This window comes from Tarenaya hassleriana, unplaced genomic scaffold, assembly GCF_000463585.1.
Source record: "Tarenaya hassleriana unplaced genomic scaffold, ASM46358v1 Cleome163, whole genome shotgun sequence".
In the NCBI taxonomy this organism is placed as follows: domain Eukaryota; kingdom Viridiplantae; phylum Streptophyta; class Magnoliopsida; order Brassicales; family Cleomaceae; genus Tarenaya; species Tarenaya hassleriana.
Window position 1 is genome coordinate 159,792 of NW_010965051.1, and position 21,456 is coordinate 181,247.

A 21,456-nucleotide genomic window follows, 5' to 3' on the forward strand; every position below is an offset into this window, starting at 1 on the left:
ATCCTAAAACGATGTCGTTCAACGCTCGAGCGTCTAGATAAGCCCATGGGCCGGACAATCGCATTGATTTTGTGTTTTTAACCCGACCCGGCCTGCAAACTCCCTGGGTCAGGCATTGCAGTAAATGGCCTTAGACGAAAAAACGCCATGGACGAGTCGGGGGAAAAATCATGAGATTGTCTCTGCCTCTTAATACTGTTATAAACCTCAGAAACCCTCTCCCTCTATTATCCCGCCATTGTAGCTTGGGTCGTAGACCACTCGTCTCCTTTCGCAACTTCTCGATTCTCTCTGTCGCTGCTGCTCCTCGGCATCTGCATTGTTATTGGCCCCCGGCGACTATGACGGCGGGGAAGGTGATGTCGACGACGACTGTAGAAGGAGAGAAGAAGCAGCCGCCGGTTTCTGTCGAGGTGAAGGATAGGATCGACCTTACCGAGACGGAGCGAAAGATATTCGACCGGCTTCTGGCAACGGCTCGCTATTTCAATTTTGACACGCAGCTTCGTGTCGCCGGTGGGTGGGTGCGCGATAAGGTACTCTCTTTCACTTTCCGGAAATTGACATAAGGTTGTCTGAGGATTAGGCGAAGTTTCTGCTGTTCGATTGCGTGAAGATTGACTTTCTAGATAGAAGGGTCGACGAAACTCGATATAGTGAATTGTTAGAATTTTGAACTCGCCTGGTAAAGGCTGAAACTTTTTTGGATTGCGATTAGGTCGTAACTCTACTAGTATTTGTTGTCCACGAAGTAAGATCAGGTTTGCGTCTTTGTCTTGCTTGTGTTCGTATTTGATCTCGTCGGAACTTCCCTTTTCCTTGTACTGCAAAACTTTGGAGGATTTTTCATTCGATTGTTCTGTTTGATATTGTTGAAATCTTAATCTGGCAAAGATGGTCTGAGAATTTTCTTGTCTTTCTCTTTCCTGCTCTGTTTGGTTATAGCTGTTATCTTTGGTTTCAGCTGCTAGGCAAAGATTGCGACGACATCGACATTGCCATTGACAACATGCTTGGAAGTGAATTCCTGGATAAGGTCTGCCTTTATCTGTCTTCTACAGGGGAAACAGTACAGGGGAAGGCGGTTATTGAAAGGTCCTGAATTTATTGACTTTCCCTTCCTAATGCTTCAACACAACTTTGGTTCATACCCATTATTGTTGTTTTCATTAGGATGTTGACGTTTTCTTTGATGGTTGTAGAAACCCTGAACAATCCAAACATTTGGAAACTGCAAGGATGCGCCTTTTTGATCTGTGGATAGATTTTGTCAATTTGAGATGTGAGGAATACACAGAAAATAGTCGGATTCCTGTCATGGTACAATATCTTATTCTTTTTATTTTCAGTTTTACATATTTATATTCTTCAAATGCATTACATGGAGCTTTTCTCAGTTATTTCAACAGTATAATACATATCCTGGATTGCTGTAGAATTTCTTAATTGCTAGTGGTTTGAGTTCAAAACTTTTAATATCTTCGTGTGTCTTGGTTTAGAAATTTGGATCTGCCAAAGAGGATGCTTATAGGAGAGATTTAACTATAAATAGGTAATTATTTTCATCAAGAGCAAGAAGCATTGTAAACGCTTCGACTGCATATCACTCTAGACAAACTGTGACATTTGTTCGGATGACTTTCATTTTGGCAGCCTGTTCTACAACATTAACACTGGCTTGATAGAAGATTTTACAGAAAGAGGTCAGTGCATCCTAGTCTTACCAACATTCCCCTCCTGTAGTTTTGAAACTGATAGGTAACACAAATGATGAATAACAGGCATTGACGACCTCGAATCCGGAAGAATTGTGACTCCATTGCCTGCGAGAGCTACATTTCTGGATGATCCCTTGCGAGTTCTTCGAGCTATTCGCTTTGGTAATTGCTTCCATTCTTCTTCTGTCATTCTTTGGCCTTATCGATGCTTTGTTTGACTTATCTCTGATTGTTTGCTTCTTGTTTCTTAATTTTGGCTAATCTATTGCCGAAAAAGGTGCCAGGTTTGGTTTCGCCCTGGACAAAGAGCTAAAAGAAGCTGCTTCAAGTGAAGAAGTCAAGATAGCTCTTGGACAGAAGATTAGCAGAGAGCGGATTGGCCATGAAGTATGTTTTTGCTATTTGGATTTTGTTCATCTCTCTAGCAATTTTATCTTGCTTAGGGCTTATCCTTACCCATCTATCGGTTCTTTGTTGCAGATTGATTTGATGATATCCGGCAATCGACCAGTTGCAGCGGCAACTTACATTCACGATTTGAAATTATTTTTTGTTGTATTTGCTCTTCCATCTTCGCCTGACCCTGCACCACTGGAGAATTGTGAGAAGTATATTTCATCTCAATTCTAAACGGTTTAGCAAATATGGTTTGGGATATTCTGTTCACTCGTTTCATATGCTAAAATCACTTGCATGTTTTGTTAATTAGCCTCTGCCTAGCTGGCGTGGATGGGTCATGGAAACTCATTCAATCAATTGGGTACAGCAAATTCAGTGTGAGTCAACGATGCATGGCCATTGGTTCTTGTTTAGCATCTACACGCTGATTGCTTTTCATTTTGAATTGAAATTAGACTCTGATTTGTCTCAATCGTTTGATTTCAGAATGAACAAAGAAGGCTTGCTCTGTATGCTGCTCTGTTTCTCCCATTTAGGAAAACTTTCTACAAGGATAGTAAAGGCAAAAGGGTACTGTAGTTCCTTTCCTTATGTATTTGGTGCTCTTGTGTCTTTTCTGCAATTAGCTGAATATGAATTCAGTTTCTAAATATAGAAACATGTCCCCTGTTTCAGATTCCTGTTGTCAACCACATTTTCAAAGACTCTCTGAAGCTGAAAACCAGCGACTCCGAAACAGTGAGTTCTTTTTATCTATGTCCCGTGCCGAAAGCCTTCACTGGACTAGGCTAGCTGCTGGCCAGCGACTGCAGTTCGGGTATTTGACTAATGTTCAAAACGGACAGCCAAACAAAAAAACAAACAGCAACAGCAAACTGATGGCAAAATCAAGAGAGGACATTAGATGTGTTCTAATATATGTTTTGTTATTTTTTTTTCAAATTAATCAAACCAAACCAACGGTTTATTAAGTGATGAAATAGCCCAAAGGCAAAGTTGTGTTAGCTCAGGACTGAAGTGTTTCCTGCCATGCCTTTTATTGAATAACCGACTCCGTTTTCTGCAGGTTATCAACATACACCGTGCTGCGGAGAGATTCCTAAAGTTGATTCCTTCCCTTCAGTTGAAGAAGGATGTACGATTAGACGAACTCGACTGGGCAGTCGATGTTCTTGAACACTGGAAATCAATCTCTCTACACGATCCAGAGCTCCCAGAGACCTCAAAAGTGAGAGTACTCACAGGTACTTCTCCACTGCCATTTTGAATCCTACTAATAGCCTAATTAATACTCGGCCTTTTGCTATGCCTAATATCATTGTATCGATTTCAGGGTTTGTCCTCAGAGAAATTAAAGATTTCTGGCGTGTCTCCCTTGTGACATCCTTGCTGTTGCATACCGAAGATAGAAGGGCTGCAGATATGGACATCCAGCTGGACGAGAAACGGGAAATGTATCTAACGATTCAGGACACAATTCTTGAGCTTGGTAAGTGTGACTAGAAAAGATGAAAGGAATAAGCCTTTTGTTTTTTTTTTAAATGGATAGCCTGTGATGGCTGCATACAGGTCTTGAGAAAATTTGGGACGTAAAACCGCTGGTGAATGGGAAGGAGATCATGAACGTTCTTCAACTTAAATCTGGAGGGCCTCTCATCCGTGAATGGGTCATAGTCTTCTCCTTTTACACTTGCTTGTGAATTTCGTACTTGCGTTTGTTTTGCTCAATAACTTTTATTGTGTGGTTTTGCAGCAGCAGAAATTGGTCACATGGCAGCTGGCCTACCCCAGTGGCAAAGCAGACGAATGCATCGATTGGATGAAAGAAACAAATGCAAAACGGATACGGACAGAGTGATTCCCTATTTGGAATGGCAGTCAACTTTGTTAATTTGTATAACCCCCCGATGTCCGAAACTGTTAGCATACGAGGACTCTATTTAAGCAGTTTTTGTTTGTGAGCTGTAGAATCAAACATACAACCAAATGTTCTTTGTCAGGTTTTCGTGTGAATATATTTGCCAATTTCGTTGCACACACGGCCCTGCAAAAGTAATCGAATTTCTATGTTTTGAAGTATGTATATCATCTCTCACGCAGCTCAAGTTTTCTACTCGGATCCGAAGGTGTGTGGTTTGGGCGTAAAATCTACAAAATAAGATATCAAATAAAATCTCAACCAAACATCTGTCATGAACACACTCGCTTCACCCTATACATATGTATCCCAAGAACTCATAACAGATCTAGCAGTCTGTAAGCGAGTGAGCCGAGTTGAACGGAGAGAACGTCCCTGCTGATTCGCTGCAATGCAGAGGACGAAACCGATGGTTTGAAGACCCGATATATAACCCCGGTGATGGATTAACGGGACTAGGCGACATGTATCTCGAGTTGAGAGGCGATGTGGCCGGGAAACCCAGTGAGTTTGGTGAGGCCATACGAGACATCGTGTATGATCTCTGCGATTGCGATGGTGACACCTGTTGCCTGAGATCCACAGAGCTCCGGCTCATATTTATAGGAGGAGATGACCTGAATGAATGCTGGATGATGTAGGATGAGCCCGCTTGCCCGGGAGAGAAAGAAACAGAGGATGGCAATGATCCGATATGCAGTGCAGATGACATTGGAATTGAGGATCTAAAGGACGAGAGAACTGATGAGGAAGCAGCAGGTGAGAGCAGAGGTGTGCTCTCTGACGCAGGTGGCTCTCCTGTGCTTGTTCTCGCATCCCTTTTGCACACTGGGCAGAAGGTTCTCCACGACGTCAGCCATGTGTCAACACACATTGCGTGAAACTCTGAAACAACAATCATCACTTGTTTGTAACAGTTTTCACAATTCAAGGATTCGGGATGGTGAATTCGATTAACTCACTGTGACGGCAAGGTAAGACCCTTAGTTTTTCCCCGACGCTGTAGTCCTCGAGGCAGATGGCGCAAGAGGTTGCAGTAGTGTTGCCTTCATGTACAGAAGTGAATACAAGACTAGGCATTGCTTTCACCAAGCGTCGGCTCATCCCATGGAACTCACGGACACGGGAAGACCGAGATGTCCGGCGCCTTATACGATGCCTCCGGACAAAGAAACAAGTCGCCAGCACAGCAGACATAGCAAGCAGTGATATGAAAGAGATGGCCATTATCGACCATGCCGAGTTCTCAAAGCTTGAGATCAACCAGACTTTTGTATTGGGTAAACCAGCATACTTCTTAAGTGTTTCTCCCGATGCTTTTGAGACAAAAACCGCATGTATCTTAATACCACCTGAATTACCTGCCACTGAAATCTCGATATTTCAGTGAAAATGATTAAGACAAAAAAATGAGAAGGTGAAACTTGTGGGTAAGAAGAAGAAGAAGAAGAGTTACTTGAGATCAAGGCGCCACTGTCTTCATTGTTATAGACAACGGCAGCTTTAAAACCAGCTCTCTGTGCCTTTCTGACTTTATCCTCGAAGCTGCAGCCACCTCTTATTATCAACACAAAAGGGGAAGTACCATTTGAGCCATTCTCGGGCCCATTGCTCAGATCCTTGCACGCGTCCAGTGGCTCGGCTATGTAAAGTTCTCCCATTTCTCCCGAGTCCTTGATTGCCATAGCTGAAACACATCATTGTCATCATCATCATCCGCAAATTTAACTAAAAATAGTCCCTGCAATAGTCGGAAAACTGATTGAAAAATCTTCTGTTCCAACGCACATATGGATCAGTTTTCATGAAGCCTTAATCATTGGACCTCAAACACAGTGTTTTGATCCAAAATCACCAAATTCAAAGAGTTATACTCACTTGAATTCAACGGGAAGCCATTTGAAACTCAACAAGACCATTTATTCAAAGTAAAGTTGCCAGATAAAAAAAAAACAATCCAAGAGCTCAAGGGACATAATATCCACCACAAACTATCACATGGATGAAACAAAAGGCACGAAGGAAGCTCCAAAATTCAAAAACCAAGACTAAATTTCAAGGGCATCTGAGCATAAACAACTATGAGTCGTCACGGTTCAATCATCTGATAAAATGAACTTCCGTTTTCTCAGCAATCCTCTACTTCCATAGCTGCAAACAACCGACGAATAGATCGAATTGAACAAAAAAAATCACCAAAATTAGCTTCGATGTCGTCGAAAGAGCGAGTGATGTTGTTCCCCATCAGAACCACTTTGCCTGACGATACACAACAAACAGCCAAAAGGTGTAATAGTAGGACCAGAGCACGATTCATCGTCCCTTTCTTCCCAAATCGAACAAGAACAACTGAAACTCAGCAATTGGCGTGTTAGGGTATTCCGACAATAGACACGTCAGCTTCCATCTAGATCGAAAGTTTAAAATTTAATAGAAAGAAATAAATCAAACCCAGAAATATTATCCTCGGATATGATAATGGGTATTCGAAATTCAGGATCTTTTTCCGGATTTATTAGGGTACTCGAACCGAATTGACGAGAGAGAGCGATAGAGAGAGAGACGGAGGGAGTGACAGATGAGCCAAAAGAGAGAAAACGGGACGTTTGGCTAAAATTGTCTCGTCTCGATCAGATGATTTTGTGAAACCGTTGGTTGATCTATTTGTTTATGATACTTTACAAAGAAAAATGTATTTTCTTTTTTTCTAATTTCTGCTGATTAATTTGCAGCTTTGGAAGAAATTCTATCATAGAGAACTTTCATTTTCTAATGGGAAAATAAACGGTCCACCTTGTTGTAAATAATCTTTGTACTCTCTCTCTAGATAAGCCTTATCTGTTCATCTCCATTAGACAACGCGAACGTGATTGGTCACCGGAACTATATCAATATATAAGTATTTGTTAAAACCCAAAACAAAACATCTCGTAGTTTCAAATATAAAGCGGTTAGTGAAATTATCAAATCATTTGAACTTCGTTAAATATCAAAACATAACAATTAGGGTTCTTCCGCAGATGATTGTGTGTTTGGTTGCTCCTGATCTGATCTGATGTCATAATGACATTGTCATTGCCTCGTGTTTTTTTTTGTAGATATTGATCCTCTACTTTCCAATTGTTTAGTCGTAAAAATATCTCCTTGATATCATCTCCGTATCTATTGTCTTGGGCCATTGCCTTTTATTTTAAAAGCCCATTTGTAGTATGGTCCTTCTGTTCTGTTCTGTTCACCTTCAATATTTTTCAGAAATTTGTGGCCCATATTTCTATAGATTTCGACCTTTTATAAAAGTGAAATAAGCCCATTAATTACGCGATGATCATATTACAAATATAAATGGGCTTTTTAACTAAAAGGCAATGAGTAATGCAAAGTATCAACGGACATATATATATATATATAAGTTTGTTATAAAAATAAGGAGAAAATCCCTAACAAACCTCAAACTTGTAAAAAAAATATACAAATAAACTTTTAACTTGTAAAACTATCATTTAAACCTCAAATTTGCAATATATAACTGAATAAAACCTCAAATTTGTGAATTGTTGATTTAATAACTCGTTGACTGGTTTGACCACAATTTCAGGTGATCGAAAATCTATGTTGGTCTGGAAAGTTGATATCAGCGTATCCACGTAATCAATTTTAAATGATTTTTTGCTCCAAAATCATACTTATTTATTCTCAAACCGGATTAAATTTCGACCCAAAAAATATTGATGTAACAAAAAATCAGTTAAAGTGGTTACATAGATACGCTAATATCAGTTTTCGGAGCCAATGTGAATTTTTAATCGTTTGAAATCGTGGTCAAATCGGTCAACAGGTTATTAGAATAATAATTTATAAGTTCAAAATTTTATTCAGTTACATATTGCAAGTTTGAGATTAAAATAACTATTTTACAAATTAAAAGTTTATTTGTATATTTTTTTACTAACAGTTTTTTTTAGGGTTTTTTTACTCAAAATAAAGTGACAAAAGGCAGTGTAATAGGGAACTGAGATAAGAGACATTATTGATGTCTTTAGTCTCAAGCAAACATTATTACTTTAAATACTTTTCAATTCACATCCCATCACTTCCACCGGTCCATGTTGTCGGGCCCCATATTCATTATTCATGTATTATATACACACGTCACATCATGCCCACATATATATACATACACCTACACATACAGTTTGTGTGTGTATATATATATATATTGTTAACTGTAATTTCGTATATGAACTCAAACTTTACAAAGTAGTGGATGCGTATACACACTAATAGACACAATCAAGCATGCATGCTGGGAGTAGAATATTAGGATTTTGGATTTAAATCCAATGGAGATGAATGAGTAGTAATTGTTACTATTATTAAGCGCGTCAATGACGGTAACCAACGCCTCAATCCCCTAATCTTATATCTTTTAAGTGATTTGATGAGTCGATGGATGTCATTAACCTGATTTAATCCTACATATCCAGATGTTCTGACAATCGTCGTTCAAATTGATTGCGTTATCAGTTACACTTTGCCATATTCGTTTCTAGATTACGTGACGTGAATGATATATATAATTAAATATATTCGACTAGATGAGTTGTTTATAATGAAAAAGATTTTTTTTTCAAATTCGGAGTTTTTTATAGGAGTTTTTTTTTATAGATTCGGATGCTCTTGTTTGTCGGATATATACGAATATTGTATTATAAATAATCAATGTATTATATACGTAAATGATTGAAGCCAACATTTTAGCTGGCATGCTTCTTCACATGTCTCAAGACGTAATTATGATTTTGTTTACCTTTTTCTAACAATTAGAATATATTTAAACATTATTTAAAGGTTACGTGTTTGATGTTTAAACCTCATATACTTAGAAAGAGATGAAATTATATACAGCAAAAGAACAGATAAAATGTGACGATCAGATGACATAATATCTCAATGTGTATGTTAAACCAGGGATTTTGATAAGCCTTTTTAGCATGATTAAGACATTCTAACATATCATTATTTAATATTTATGGTTCATAATTAGTACATTAATTATTCAAGTCATCACATCATATAAGTTAGATGGCAGTGATATTACTAACACATCTGCCTACAAAATCCTTATACGAGCGTTTGCTAATTTAGTTATTTTATTTTTATAAGAGACACTCTATTAAATAATATATGCGTCTAGGTTGATATGGCAACTAACTTTCTAAGAAATCAGTCCAATAAATTCGTGCACGCACTCCACCTATACATCTCACACATATTTCAAATAAATAAATAGGGCAATTATTACTATGGACCCCGGAAAAATATTTCGCATCTTGTTCTCAATACCACATAACAGCTTTAACTATAAAAGTAAATGATGCGCCGGACACCCAGAGGAGAAAAAAAGAAACGAATATATCATTCAAATTAATTAAGAATAAGAGAATTTATAACCATTGTCTGCTGTTGGCAATTAAATTTATATTATAGATTTGATTCTGATTTTTTCAGTCGGAGGGTGATTTTGACAAAATTGTATTTGTCCAGTCCAATTACCATCAGTAGTATTTTTTATGATTATAATATCCAAGTTCTATTGTTTACATCAGCTAATTTATAACGTTGATGAGAGACATTTTATTTAAACGGTTTATCGGCAACAAATTTTTAACTATACGATTGGTTCCAGTTTTATTTTACAAGGTGCGAAAATAATTGAGAAGGGCGGTGTTCCCAAAATCAAAACGTTATATTAGATTTGGTAATTTACTAAAAGTAGCATAGCAAGAAACATGAACTAAAAACTCGTGCATAAATTAAATCACTTCAATTATATAGTTATGGTTTATTTTCTTTTTATTGTATTTGTACGAACAGCGATAATGGAAGAGAGAGAGCCAACTCTTTTGTCTCATCGAATTTAATTAATGCAATCTATAATTCATGCAAGTTCCCATACAAAAACAAATTTTCTATTCTGTATGTGATAAAAAAAAAAAAATCAAATAGGAGTGAGATCTTCCATGTATACGTATCAACAAGTTTTGTAATTAAATGCAAATGAAGGTATATAAATATTTCTACATAAACTAAATAATTATAAAAGCCTGTGGGAAATTTAAATGCTATTTATATATATAAGAGCTCATGAAGATTGACGAAATTTCTGTTGGTTGCAAATGCTCTACGCATACATAATTAATTTTAAAATCTTCATTTGTGGATATTGATAAATTTACATCAATTGAATCCGTCCAATTCAAATGATGCCTACGCCTATTGATGAATGGCTATTTGCCTATCAACATGTTGAAGTGCTCGTAAAGCAAACAACTACTCACACTTGCGACAACAAAAGCATTGACTGATTACATCATATACTGATTTGTCACACACAATTTTATATAGCAGATTGCATTTGTCGACACATCAAAGCTTAGCTTGCGCTCACATGGGATTAGATATCCCACATGCTGAAAAGGGCTGCGAAAAATATTACAAACTCATCAGAAAATATATCCACATTACGAGATACAAAGAAACAGTTTGCATGTGCATGTGTTTGCTTATGCATGTACATATATATATATATTTGCAAACCAGGCCATAAAACGATCATGATCTCATCCATACAATACATGCGTTCGTACATATATAAGGTTAATATACGGTTGTATTATACACAAGTTATCATTTATGTAATATAGATTACACGTATTTTCGGCGATCTCGGATCTAAATGATCGAAATATACAAACCGATAAAATGATACTTTATAAATAAAAAAACCTGGAAAGAACATATAAAAGAAAAAAAACAAACCAAACCAGGAAATTATAGCAATTAGAGGATTGGATCAAATCTGGGAACTCAGCCACGGCGACAATGAGGAAGATGATGGTAAGAAGAAGCTCCTGAAGACCTCGTCAGATGAACAATGGACTCCGAGACGGCACAAGTTCGTCTACAAGAACCGTATAGATCCACTAACCCGAATCTTTCCCCGACAATACCCTTCGACAAGGCCTTGCTCGATCCGCCATTCATTTTCCGACCGAACCTCCTCCGAGAATTCTCATCCACATCACCTTCGTCCTCGTCCTCACCCTCGTCTTCTTTAGAACACTCCACAAGGGCCGCCGTGAAGGGATCTTTCACCGGCGAATTAGTAATATTTTTCTTTCGCGAACTGGGATGACGATGTTTTCCGGTGGTCTGAAAGTAAAAACTCCGATGAGGAGGGAGAGGCAATAGATTGATGGGTTCGTTGTTCATGCGGCGGAGGTTTACGATATAAGGTTCCTTGGGTTTGCCGGGAAGTTGTTCCCAGGAGAAGGGAACGCCGAGGAGACGGAGAGGAGTCGCCGGAGAATTCAGGGGAGAGTCGCTGGGAAATACGACGGAGCTGGAGGAGCACGACGATATAGACGAGAATGTTCGTCGTCGCGTCGGCGCCGGTAAGTTGGCCGGGCCAGATCGTCGGGTCGGGTTTCCGGGAGGATCCATTTGGCCTTTCTGACTTCCTCTGCCCTATCCTTTTATACTTTGCTCGCTTCTTATTTTAAAGGATCATATTGTCGAGAAAAAACTTTGTATTTTTTACTCGCTATTCTTATTAAAAAGAAAATACAGCGAAACAAAGATTACATAGATCAAACAATAAAATATTTGCAGTTTATAGGTATAATTAAATAAATTTTATCAAAGTATATGGTATAAATATTTTTTGTAGTATTTTCATGGGAATGACATGTATGCAAAAACTTATGTTTTGCTCTTAAGTTTGAGGTTTCGTTTCATCTAAACCCGACATTTGATATATACACATATATATATATATATATATATATATATATATATATATATATATATAAAGGGTAAGAACGCCTAACTATCTATATATAAATGATATATATATATATATATATATAAAGGGTAAGAACGCCTAACTATCTATATCCAAATGTTTGGAATCAAATCATAGGTGAGAAATATAAACGTAAAACTTGTTGTTAAATTAAAACTTTTTGTTGTTTTACGTAGAAATAGTAATGACTCATAAAGACAAAAAATGGTGAGGTAAAAGAGTTACATAATAAAGAGAAATGATGAAATTTGTTAAGGGGGGAAACATAAAAGATAAATTAAATAAGATTAAAGAATGCGACAAAATCTAAAAGATTAAAGAGTCGGAATTAAATATGTATTTATCGTACGGAAGTTATCGTGTATTCTACTGGCCAGGAAGGCACAGATATTGGAGCATTACTATCATCTTACCGAGAGTATCAGATCTTGAAAATTGAAAGGTTATTTTGCTGTTATAATCAGCTTTTTGTACCACTTGCAAATGGGTTATCTATATTTTGTGTACGGTCGGATGTAAATTATTAAGTTTATATTAATAGAAATCACCGTTACCAAAAAAAAAAACATTTATCTGATCACATTTAGTTTTTTTTTTTGGTAGATGTGATGGGTTTCTCAGAGTGGGCCTTTATTAAAGTATAAAAAAAAATACCCATGAGCATTTTCAAAGGCCGATGTACATTGTGATTATGGGCTTTCTTTTCGGATCCATCACATTAGTTTTGGCCCACCCATTTGGTAACAACTCGTCCGATTTATTCTGACAATTTATCAAAAGACGCTAATCCGTACAACAGTGGATGTTCCCACGCAAAACAATATCAGCCGTCAAATATTGGCAAACATTTTTCCGCCGTCGGTTATTTAAGATGCCGAAGCAAATGCGCCCTCCAACAAAACCCGATCCCGAATTACTCTCAAAGAGAAAATGCAAACATCTTCGTCGACGAGACTCTCCCTCTTCGTGTTCGTTTCGTTGTTGATCTCATCGCTCGTCATGGCGGAATCCACCGGAGCTCAACCATCTCAGGCGAAGGTTCATATCATCTACACCGAGAAGCCCACTGATGAAGAGCCCGAGTCCTATCATCTCCGAACCCTGACTTCCGTTCTTGGCAGGTTTGTTCCAATCGTTGAAGATCACCCTCGTTCGCAGAGATCCTGTCGCTTTAATTTAGGGCATTTTGAGGGAAGGGGGAGATGATTTGGATACTAGGATTTCCGCTGCTGTTTCGGAGGATTGTTTGGATTACTTTGACTATTGTTCCGATAACGATTTTCGATTCTCTTTGGCCTGATTTAGTCGCTGAAACTCTCTGTGAATGATTGAAAATGCTGATCAACGAGGGTGCGGTTTTGTGGTGATTACAGCGAGGATGCTGCAAAGGAGGCCCTCGTTTACAGCTACAGGGAGGCTGCTTCCGGATTCTCTGCTAAGCTCACACCAGAGCAAGTGGCCGAGATGTCGAGTAAGTTTTCTGTAAATTTCTCTCTTGTGCGATATGATTTATAAGAGAAATGTAAAGTGTAACAATTCAAGGATGTGGTTTTGATCGCGGCTTGTGTGGGTTATTTCATCAGAATGAGCTTTCGGCTTTTAAGCTTTTTCACCAAATCTTTCTTGACAAAGGGTGGTGGAGAATATGTAGATTCCGTCTGGTATGATGTTAAACAAATTTGGGTAGAATCGCATACACCAAGGAAAATGTGATGAATCCTGTGAACCCTTGTTTTATGCTTTCGTTTTTCGAGCTGTTTCTCAATCTCATATGCATGAATTCTTCATGTTTCCTGGGGTTAAACTAGTTCCTGTAATGATGCTCTGACTTTTGGATGCTTTAATGGCATTTGGGTGTTGCAGAGCAACCAGGGGTTCTTCAGGTTGTCCCGAGCCAGACCTACCGTCTTCATACCGTGGGAGGGGTGGGCTTGAACTGATTATTACCGCATAAGACTAACTCAATATGTTGTGTAATGTTTTTGACTCATAAATGTCACTTGTAATATATGTTGTTGGTTTGGACATCCAGAGAAATTTATTTATTACTGATGAGGAAAAGTATCTATCTGGCTTTGTAACAATCTGTTTACTTTTATAATGTGTCTGTCCATGCGCTCCGAAATTCACCCAGCATTTCCACAGTTTAAACACAAACTCCTATTATACATATGAATCATTACTAGTATGTACTATTTTCCAGACAAAACAAACAGATTACCATTATGAAACTGTAGCCAATGGCAAAGAAGTCTTTATTTCGAGTCAGGGAAGCATCCAAGAATGTGAGTAGTATTAGCTCCGAGCTCGTTATAGTTTTGGTGTATGGGAGGCAAGCTCAATGGATACGACTGTGACTCAAAAGAAGACAGAAGAACATTGGAGTGAGAGTTTTCGGCTGTGATTTGCGTCGCAAGGAAACCATCAACAGTTTTCCAATCAATGCCGTTGAAGCTCTCCCCTTCTTCTTGCTCGAAGCCCTCTCGCTGATCCTTGCTAGTCGTCGTCCCAAGACTCTGTGACAAATTCGGGCTATGGAGCTGTGGGAGCTCCATGCCGCCATAGCAGAGATTGTTCATGAGCATTTGGTTGACGTTTTGGCTTGATGAGGAACCGTTGATGGTTTGGTGATGGTTGAGGTGGTAGAGATGGTTCGGCCATGACTCGTACCCATATGGCCTCTGGTTTGAAGTTGGCTTCCTGAATGCTCGACATACCACCCATCCTTCCTCCTGTGTATGCATTCCATTATTTAACATATTTGCATAAGCCCTAAGGCATGGGTTTTGGTCATTCGGAGGGATAGGTATAGGGACCTGAGGAGGAGCGTGTTGAGAGTTTTGGAGACGGTATTCATGCATGATCCAATCGGTTTTTCTGCCATTAGGAGCTCGACCTTTGTAGAAGACAAGTGTCTTTCTCATACCTATCACCGTGTCCTTGGACAGGACAGCCTTGTCCCTGCCGGTGGCTTTCCAGAATCCGATGGCTGTCGCTCTGTTGGTCCTCGTCCCCGTTGGATACTTCCTGTCCTTGTGGCTGAAGAAGTACCATTCGTTTTGCTCTTCGTACCCTGATTTGCACCTCTCTGAAACGACAAGAATTTCTATCTTACACAATTGAATAATTCGGAGATCTGATTTGGTTTAGTATGCAAGTGACCTTGTATATTTAACGTACAATTAGTCAATATCTTACACAAAATTAAAATTTTGCATGGAAAATCAATGGGTTTTTTTTCTTCTTCTTGATACAATATATATCAATGAGTTGAAATTCGTCCTATTTTGGTTTGGTGATGCAAAAAGCCATGTTCAGTTCTCAATGTCGGTTTCCATTATGCGTCCAATCCTTAACTTCACACACCTTAATAAGTCCACCGGCATAATGATGTATAACGTTACTTCTCTAGTACTGCTTATTCTTTTCACACTTGGTTGACTCTGGAAGCCAAAGAAAGTGGGTTTTCTATTCATTTTCATACCAAATTCCTCAAATATAACCGTCCACATATCCATGAGCAAGATTACGAGTAATGATTAGCACGTTAATTACCTTGAATGTCCCATGGCTCCATTTTGTAGAGATCAATGTCTACGATGACATCCAAGGCGCTCTTCATCGAATCGATCTTCCTCTTTAGGTAATAACCGACGAGCTCTTCCTCCGTCGGATGAAACCTGAATCCCGGTGGCATACATGATTCCATCATTTTATTCACCGTTCCTATACATATGGTTGAGATAATTTAGTAAGAATCGAGATCGGAGGAGAAAGCTAGAGTGGAGAGGGCCTTGTAAAAACTTATATATGTGTGCCTTTGGAAGTATTTCTATAGCGACAACCTTAGTAACAGACGAATCATAACCTTAAAGTTTTGTCTTGTGTTTTTGGGACCAAAAACAAAGCCTCTTGCAAGCTTCATTTATTTTAAATAGAATGCAAAAAATAATAAAATACATATATGAAGAGATCGACCGAATGACTCTTGGGTGGAATGGAATACCAAAAGCTGTGTTGGTAATGATCGTGACGTTGCACACGAACACAAATCGTAATATATTATATGCATCTATATGTATATAAATAAACTTCACATCTAGACATATATATGTACTAAATCTTGGATTCTTAAGTTTAAGGGTTCGACTGGTTGTATCGCAGCAGTTGCGGTTGCGAGTGGCAGCGTTTTCAGAACGTTTGATAGCGATTATAAATGATTAGTACTGACTGGTTGAGAAGTTACTGTTGGTAGCGATTGCGGGTGAGTGCAGTTAGAAATGAATGGTTCATTACGGTTGCAAGTTGCGTTTTGATATAAATTGTCAAAAAAAATATTATTTAAAAATAATTTTTTATAACAGTTTTAATTAAATTTTTCGTATCATTTGATAAAAATTATTTACTAAATTTATAATAATTAAATAATAAATTTAAAATAGAAATATTATCAATTTAATTTATTTTTAAGTAAAAAAATAATTTTATTATAAAAATTATTAAAAATAATCATTATTAAACTTAAAAATTATACTATTGTATTTTTTTTTATTAAAATATAATACTAAAAAATAATATCAAATCATAACACTAAACAAAATCATCACCAATATATACATTAATGTTTTATATAATTTCTAATAAAAATATTTTAGTTTTTTTGTCAAAACGCCTGAAACCGCTACCAAAACGCAAGTTGGAAGTTGCGATTAGAAAACACAAGTTTGGTTGCATTTGCGGTTGGTTGCGGTTCAACCAGTCAGTTTTTTAGTCGCCCACAATCGCCAAAAATCGCAACCGCTCCGTTTACGGGTGGCGGCGGTGCAACCAGTCGCCCTCTAAGGCTGTAGCTATTGTATATTGGTGATGTTATATGCTGGAAATAACTCCCAAGAAAAGTTTTCGACAATGGATTTAATCTGGAGATGCTGTGTCGTGCTCTGATTCTTCTAGCTAGTACATAACCCAAGTTTGTAAAAGTGAAGATTCAAGATCTGTATTTATATAGAGATATCAAAATATAACAGAAATTTTTATAAGGACAAAAATACAAATAGCTTTGAGACCAGGGCATGCTGCGTGAATGATAATGTTTGGTGGGTTTGGTTAAACGGCAATTGGTAAAGTCATGTGCGTATACAGATACAGGCATATATATTTGGATATATATATTTATACATATTAAAAGGTGGCCAAAAAGCTTGACTACTTCGCCGGTTTGATGTTCATTTGAACTCTCTTTCATGTTGTGTTCCTATCGTTTATATTTATGGTGCAACATTGTCTGAACTGTTATAACAGACTTAGGATCAACATATATACGTACAAAGCCACGTCTTCGTAAAAGTACGTGTTTATTACTGCACATACACGTAAATACGTACATGACTTGTACATGCAAACCTGTGTGACCGGAAACTAAAAAAGAAAAGAAAGAAAAAGAGTTTTTTGGTTTATGCAAGGACCAGGAAATTGATGAGAAATTTTGAAGGGTTGACTATAAAATAGAGAGGAGTGGACATTTTCTCCAACATATCCGTAAATATTAGTATGGTTAATGATAAACACTATATTATATATATGCATGCGTATACATAAAAGCTCTCAGGGGTACATGCATATACATGAAACGGAAATTAGGATATATATATATATATATATATATATATATATATATATAGATTATGCGATATAACCCAGTAATTCTCACAAGGGAATCAACGTACCGGCCGGCTTCTTGGAATCCGAAGGAAAACAGAGAAAAGGGAGAAGTGAATGAGAGATACTTGGCGTGGAGTGGCAATTACTATACGAAGACGAGGAGGAGCTTTTTAATCATAACGCAGGACCGTCTAGAAATCTTAGGCTATATGTATAAATGGCGAATTAATGTTTCCGAAATGTGTATATATAGGGAGATATCGTATCATATATGTCCATGCGTGTTGTGTGTGTGTGTATATATGTACAAGGTGGATATAAGAGGAGAAGAAGAAGAGGAAGGGTGGAAGGCGGGTTTGCTTGGGCGTGAGATAGAGAGATCTATTTCCTGTTTTGGACGGCGTAATCCCAATTTCCCCACTTTACCCGCAGCCCCCCCACTTTCTTAATATATATATATATTAATCCTTTATATCCCCTTGTTTATGTTCGACAACAAAAAATGAAGCACATGGACCATCGTACATCATGTTTATATCTATTCCCATTTTAGTTCTAATGGACCGTCGGGCATATACTTCAAGGTGTTCCCCAAAAGTTAATATTTATTTATCTTTAGGTTCTTCTCCAATAATCACACGGAATTATATTCGCGCACACTGTGAAAGAAATCATGAGGAGGAAGGAGGTGAGTGACTCAATAGTATAAAACGAAATGCTGGATATCATAAGCCCTACACACATGCACACCATCAGGTGTCCTTGATAGATTGCCACATATGCATCGATTTCCGTTTTGTCTTTTCCTGGCATACATTATCCCACTAATATCTACAAACGCATTCTCAGTCTTACGTAGAAATTGAAACTGGATTTGAAGAATTTAATTCATTATAGTTTAGAAAGTTGGAGATTCAAATTTAGAATGTAAAAAATTTATTAAAGCCTAATATATTTTTATTTATTTCTAATCGAAATATGGTGAAGATAACAGAGTGATACAAAAAACAACTCGATCAACTCTTCATCATTCAAAAGGAATGATACTTTTTTACGTACGCTTCTATAATGCAATTCTCAACAGTGATTCTTAAAATATTCGCGCAGTAAAATCCAACTATTTGTGGTAAGTAATGGGCGATGGAAGTCTAACTAATCATGGGGGCGGGTGAAGGTCGGCCACTCGTTCCCCACACATATATCACCCTCTTATTATTCCATTACACCGCTCATAAGTCAAAACACATCCCGTAAACACAAATACACTATTGCATGTAACGTTTAAAATTTATAGCTTGTTAATGTTTTTTTTTTAAATGTAATTTAATTATACTGTTGTTCCATCAGGTTATCAATTTGATGATTTATTGTTGGAATGCAATCTTATTTATCAGAATATAGAAACGTGTTTTCTCCCTTATCATCTAAAATCGTAGAAGAAGTGCAGACAAAGCAAATGGGAACTGAATTTGTTTGGGGCGGTTTGTGGGAACTTCTCACACACTCTAGGTTTCATTTTCAGATTGCGTCTCTTATATATGTATATATATATATATATGCAAGCAAAGCATAATAAAGCTATATAATATTTTATATTATCACTTTCTTTATTTTTTAGATTGTTTCCTTCCGAAAACTTCAACAGTTTTCATTTCTTTTTGTATCCTTTATGGAGTAAATCAATGACAATATAAATACGGATGAGACCTCCCAAACCTTTTCCGATACCCATGTATCATTTCTTTATGTACCGTAAGAACCTGTGGATTTAAAGAACGTATACAAGTTACACACACACACACATATATATGTACACATGTCTTCACAAGTCTGGTCGGGTGTGTGTCTCGCTCTCTCTATATATATATATATGTCATGTTTGACAGTTTGGGTATTTACAAATGAAATTCAATTAACAGATTATCAGTTGCACAGTTGGCAAATGATTTATGTTTTTTATATTGGAAAAAAAAAATTGAAGCAATAATTACATTGGATAAAAAAAATAATAGTTATAAGTGTTAAACATAGGTACAGACACTAACCTTATTAATTTATATTGGAATTAAGAAGTCGCACATCGTTACGTTTTGTAATCCTTATTAGCAAAATATTTCGCATTTGTGTAGAGGTAAAACATTGTTGTGTAATTAAACCCTGTTTTGTTTATGAAAATCTCAAACAAATATGTCAAGAAACGACAATCATTTTTATAATCTCGGAAGCTATCCAAGTCCACACTGCTCATTGTTGGAGCCTAATCTTTTTACATAATTACCCTGTAACATGCAACTGATGAATGATACAGAAGAATATCAGAGGTTCATATAAAATTACATTAAGGCCCAATCCATGAGTCATGAGAGCAACTGACCCCTCTCTCCTCAATTTCCACATGTTTCTTTTTTTACACTATTAAGTCTTCGGGTCATAAATGCATCTTCCATTTTCAATGCTAACATCTCTTCCAATCCTCCATAGCTTACCGGCTACTTACTAACAAGGCCCAAAGACATCAGCTCCGTTTCAGTTTCTGCTCAAACATAGTCTCATCACAGCACCATAAAACTGCCAACATCTCTCTGAGTACAATCTTTAAATTTTCTGAAAATCAATTTGGTCCAACCAAATGATTCCACTATGTTCGTTCTCTGTATATTAATTCCGTTAAAACACCAATCAATCGATTATTTGTACTCCTCTACAAAGAGCCCATAATTATTTCACCGTGGGCGATTTTTCGCCGGCGACCTCCGGAGGAGGAGAAGCTTCTTCAATACACTCATGAACACCAACACATTCGGCTTCTTCGTCAAGTTCACGGCGGTGTCGGAGGCCGAAGACTTCTTGTCGGATTGGACCCTCGGACTGCGACAAATAATAAGGTCGTCGTTGAGATCTTCCCACAGCATGTCCATCTTCTCCTCGCTCAAACGGCTCGAGAAGCTCATCCTGTGTGCGTCGTCCCGGAGGAAAGTCTCTGGCCAAAGTTGAGGAGAATCGATGCAAGCAGATATCACCGGGAAGCTGAAATTTTCTGGGGAGTGACTCTTCGAATCCATTTCCTTTGCCTTCTCGGTTTGAAGGGTTTGATCCAACCTTTTTTTTTTTTTTTGCGTGCGTTCCAACTGCATCAACAAGTTCTGTCTTTTGTTGTTTTATCTTTCGAAAATGGTTTGGTTTCCTGACAGTTGGCTGTTGAAAAGGAATATTCATGTTTTTTTTTGTTTTTTTTAATAAAAAACTCTGTGACATATTGTTGTTTTTTAAAAATAAAGAAAAGAAAATTGTTGCCTGATTTTTCATGATTTTATGCCTCAACTAGATTTTACGTCTAATATTCTACAAAACCCACTAATTATTGATTATGAAGAGGACAATTTGCAGGGAAATTCAAAATTGTGTTTGATTTCCTTTTAAGTATTTCTGTGATTGCCCTACTTCATGCATGCATGGTTGACTGGTTTTACATAAATAAAGATATCACTCTTCTCTTCTTTTAATATTATATAATATATGTGTCTGGAAACAGGAGGACGAATGAGGACTGTCGATACCAAAAGAAGAAAATGTTTTGCAAAATCAGTATATTCAATATGACCCATTTACAGATATATTTTCTATATTCCACATGACATTATAAGGGGGTGAGATATAAGATGAAAGACAGGGATGAAAGGGACAAAACACATCAGATTCAGTTTGACATCTCATCTCATCTACCGGCGGATTGATTGGGAAGATAAACATAACATCGCTCTACTCTCTTACTTCCACGTTGTGCCACTGACTTGCTGACATCACAATATTCATTGAAGGATTTTTCAATGAATCATTCGATGCATAAATGGCACAGATTGCTTGGATCGGGACCATCAAACATGCTTTTTTTCAAG

At 37.4% G+C, this 21,456-nt stretch overlaps 5 protein-coding genes across 5 annotated transcripts; 2 read left to right on the top strand and 3 right to left on the bottom strand.

Annotated features, from left to right (window-relative positions):
* The first annotated feature begins 150 nt into the window (after window positions 1-150).
* Window positions 151-4,154, top strand: LOC104809739 (putative CCA tRNA nucleotidyltransferase 2). Its single transcript, XM_010535808.2, has 15 exons — window positions 151-536; window positions 965-1,095; window positions 1,203-1,320; window positions 1,500-1,552; window positions 1,654-1,703; window positions 1,782-1,880; window positions 1,996-2,105; window positions 2,199-2,326; window positions 2,428-2,494; window positions 2,604-2,687; window positions 2,793-2,855; window positions 3,184-3,361; window positions 3,451-3,606; window positions 3,687-3,784; window positions 3,871-4,154. Exons 1-15 carry the CDS (start codon window positions 171-173, stop codon window positions 3,973-3,975), a joined length of 1,806 nt encoding a protein of 601 aa, XP_010534110.1. The 5' UTR covers window positions 151-170; the 3' UTR covers window positions 3,976-4,154.
* Window positions 4,155-4,264: 110 nt separating this feature from the next.
* Window positions 4,265-6,772, bottom strand: LOC104809740 (receptor homology region, transmembrane domain- and RING domain-containing protein 2). The gene is made up of 4 exons (XM_010535809.2): window positions 6,232-6,772; window positions 5,492-5,722; window positions 4,998-5,402; window positions 4,265-4,920 (listed from the first exon to the last, which is right to left on the bottom strand). Exons 1-4 carry the CDS (start codon window positions 6,350-6,352, stop codon window positions 4,364-4,366), a joined length of 1,314 nt encoding a protein of 437 aa, XP_010534111.1. The 5' UTR covers window positions 6,353-6,772; the 3' UTR covers window positions 4,265-4,363.
* Window positions 6,773-10,662: 3,890 nt separating this feature from the next.
* LOC104809741 lies at window positions 10,663-11,661 on the bottom strand. The gene has a single exon (XM_010535810.1). It carries the CDS (start codon window positions 11,536-11,538, stop codon window positions 10,903-10,905), a length of 636 nt encoding a protein of 211 aa, XP_010534112.1. The 5' UTR covers window positions 11,539-11,661; the 3' UTR covers window positions 10,663-10,902.
* Window positions 11,662-12,779: 1,118 nt separating this feature from the next.
* LOC104809742 (subtilisin-like protease SBT3.6) lies at window positions 12,780-14,000 on the top strand. The gene is made up of 3 exons (XM_010535811.1): window positions 12,780-13,020; window positions 13,273-13,370; window positions 13,763-14,000. Exons 1-3 carry the CDS (start codon window positions 12,830-12,832, stop codon window positions 13,837-13,839), a joined length of 366 nt encoding a protein of 121 aa, XP_010534113.1. The 5' UTR covers window positions 12,780-12,829; the 3' UTR covers window positions 13,840-14,000.
* A 54-nt stretch (window positions 14,001-14,054) lies between these two features.
* LOC104809743 (NAC domain-containing protein 30-like) lies at window positions 14,055-20,622 on the bottom strand. Its single transcript, XM_010535812.2, has 5 exons — window positions 20,288-20,622; window positions 19,839-19,852; window positions 15,455-15,625; window positions 14,716-14,987; window positions 14,055-14,631 (listed from the first exon to the last, which is right to left on the bottom strand). The coding sequence occupies exons 1-5, from the start codon at window positions 20,620-20,622 to the stop codon at window positions 14,155-14,157; spliced, it is 1,269 nt and encodes a 422-aa protein (XP_010534114.2). The 3' UTR covers window positions 14,055-14,154.
* Between the last annotated feature and the right edge of the window lie 834 nt (window positions 20,623-21,456).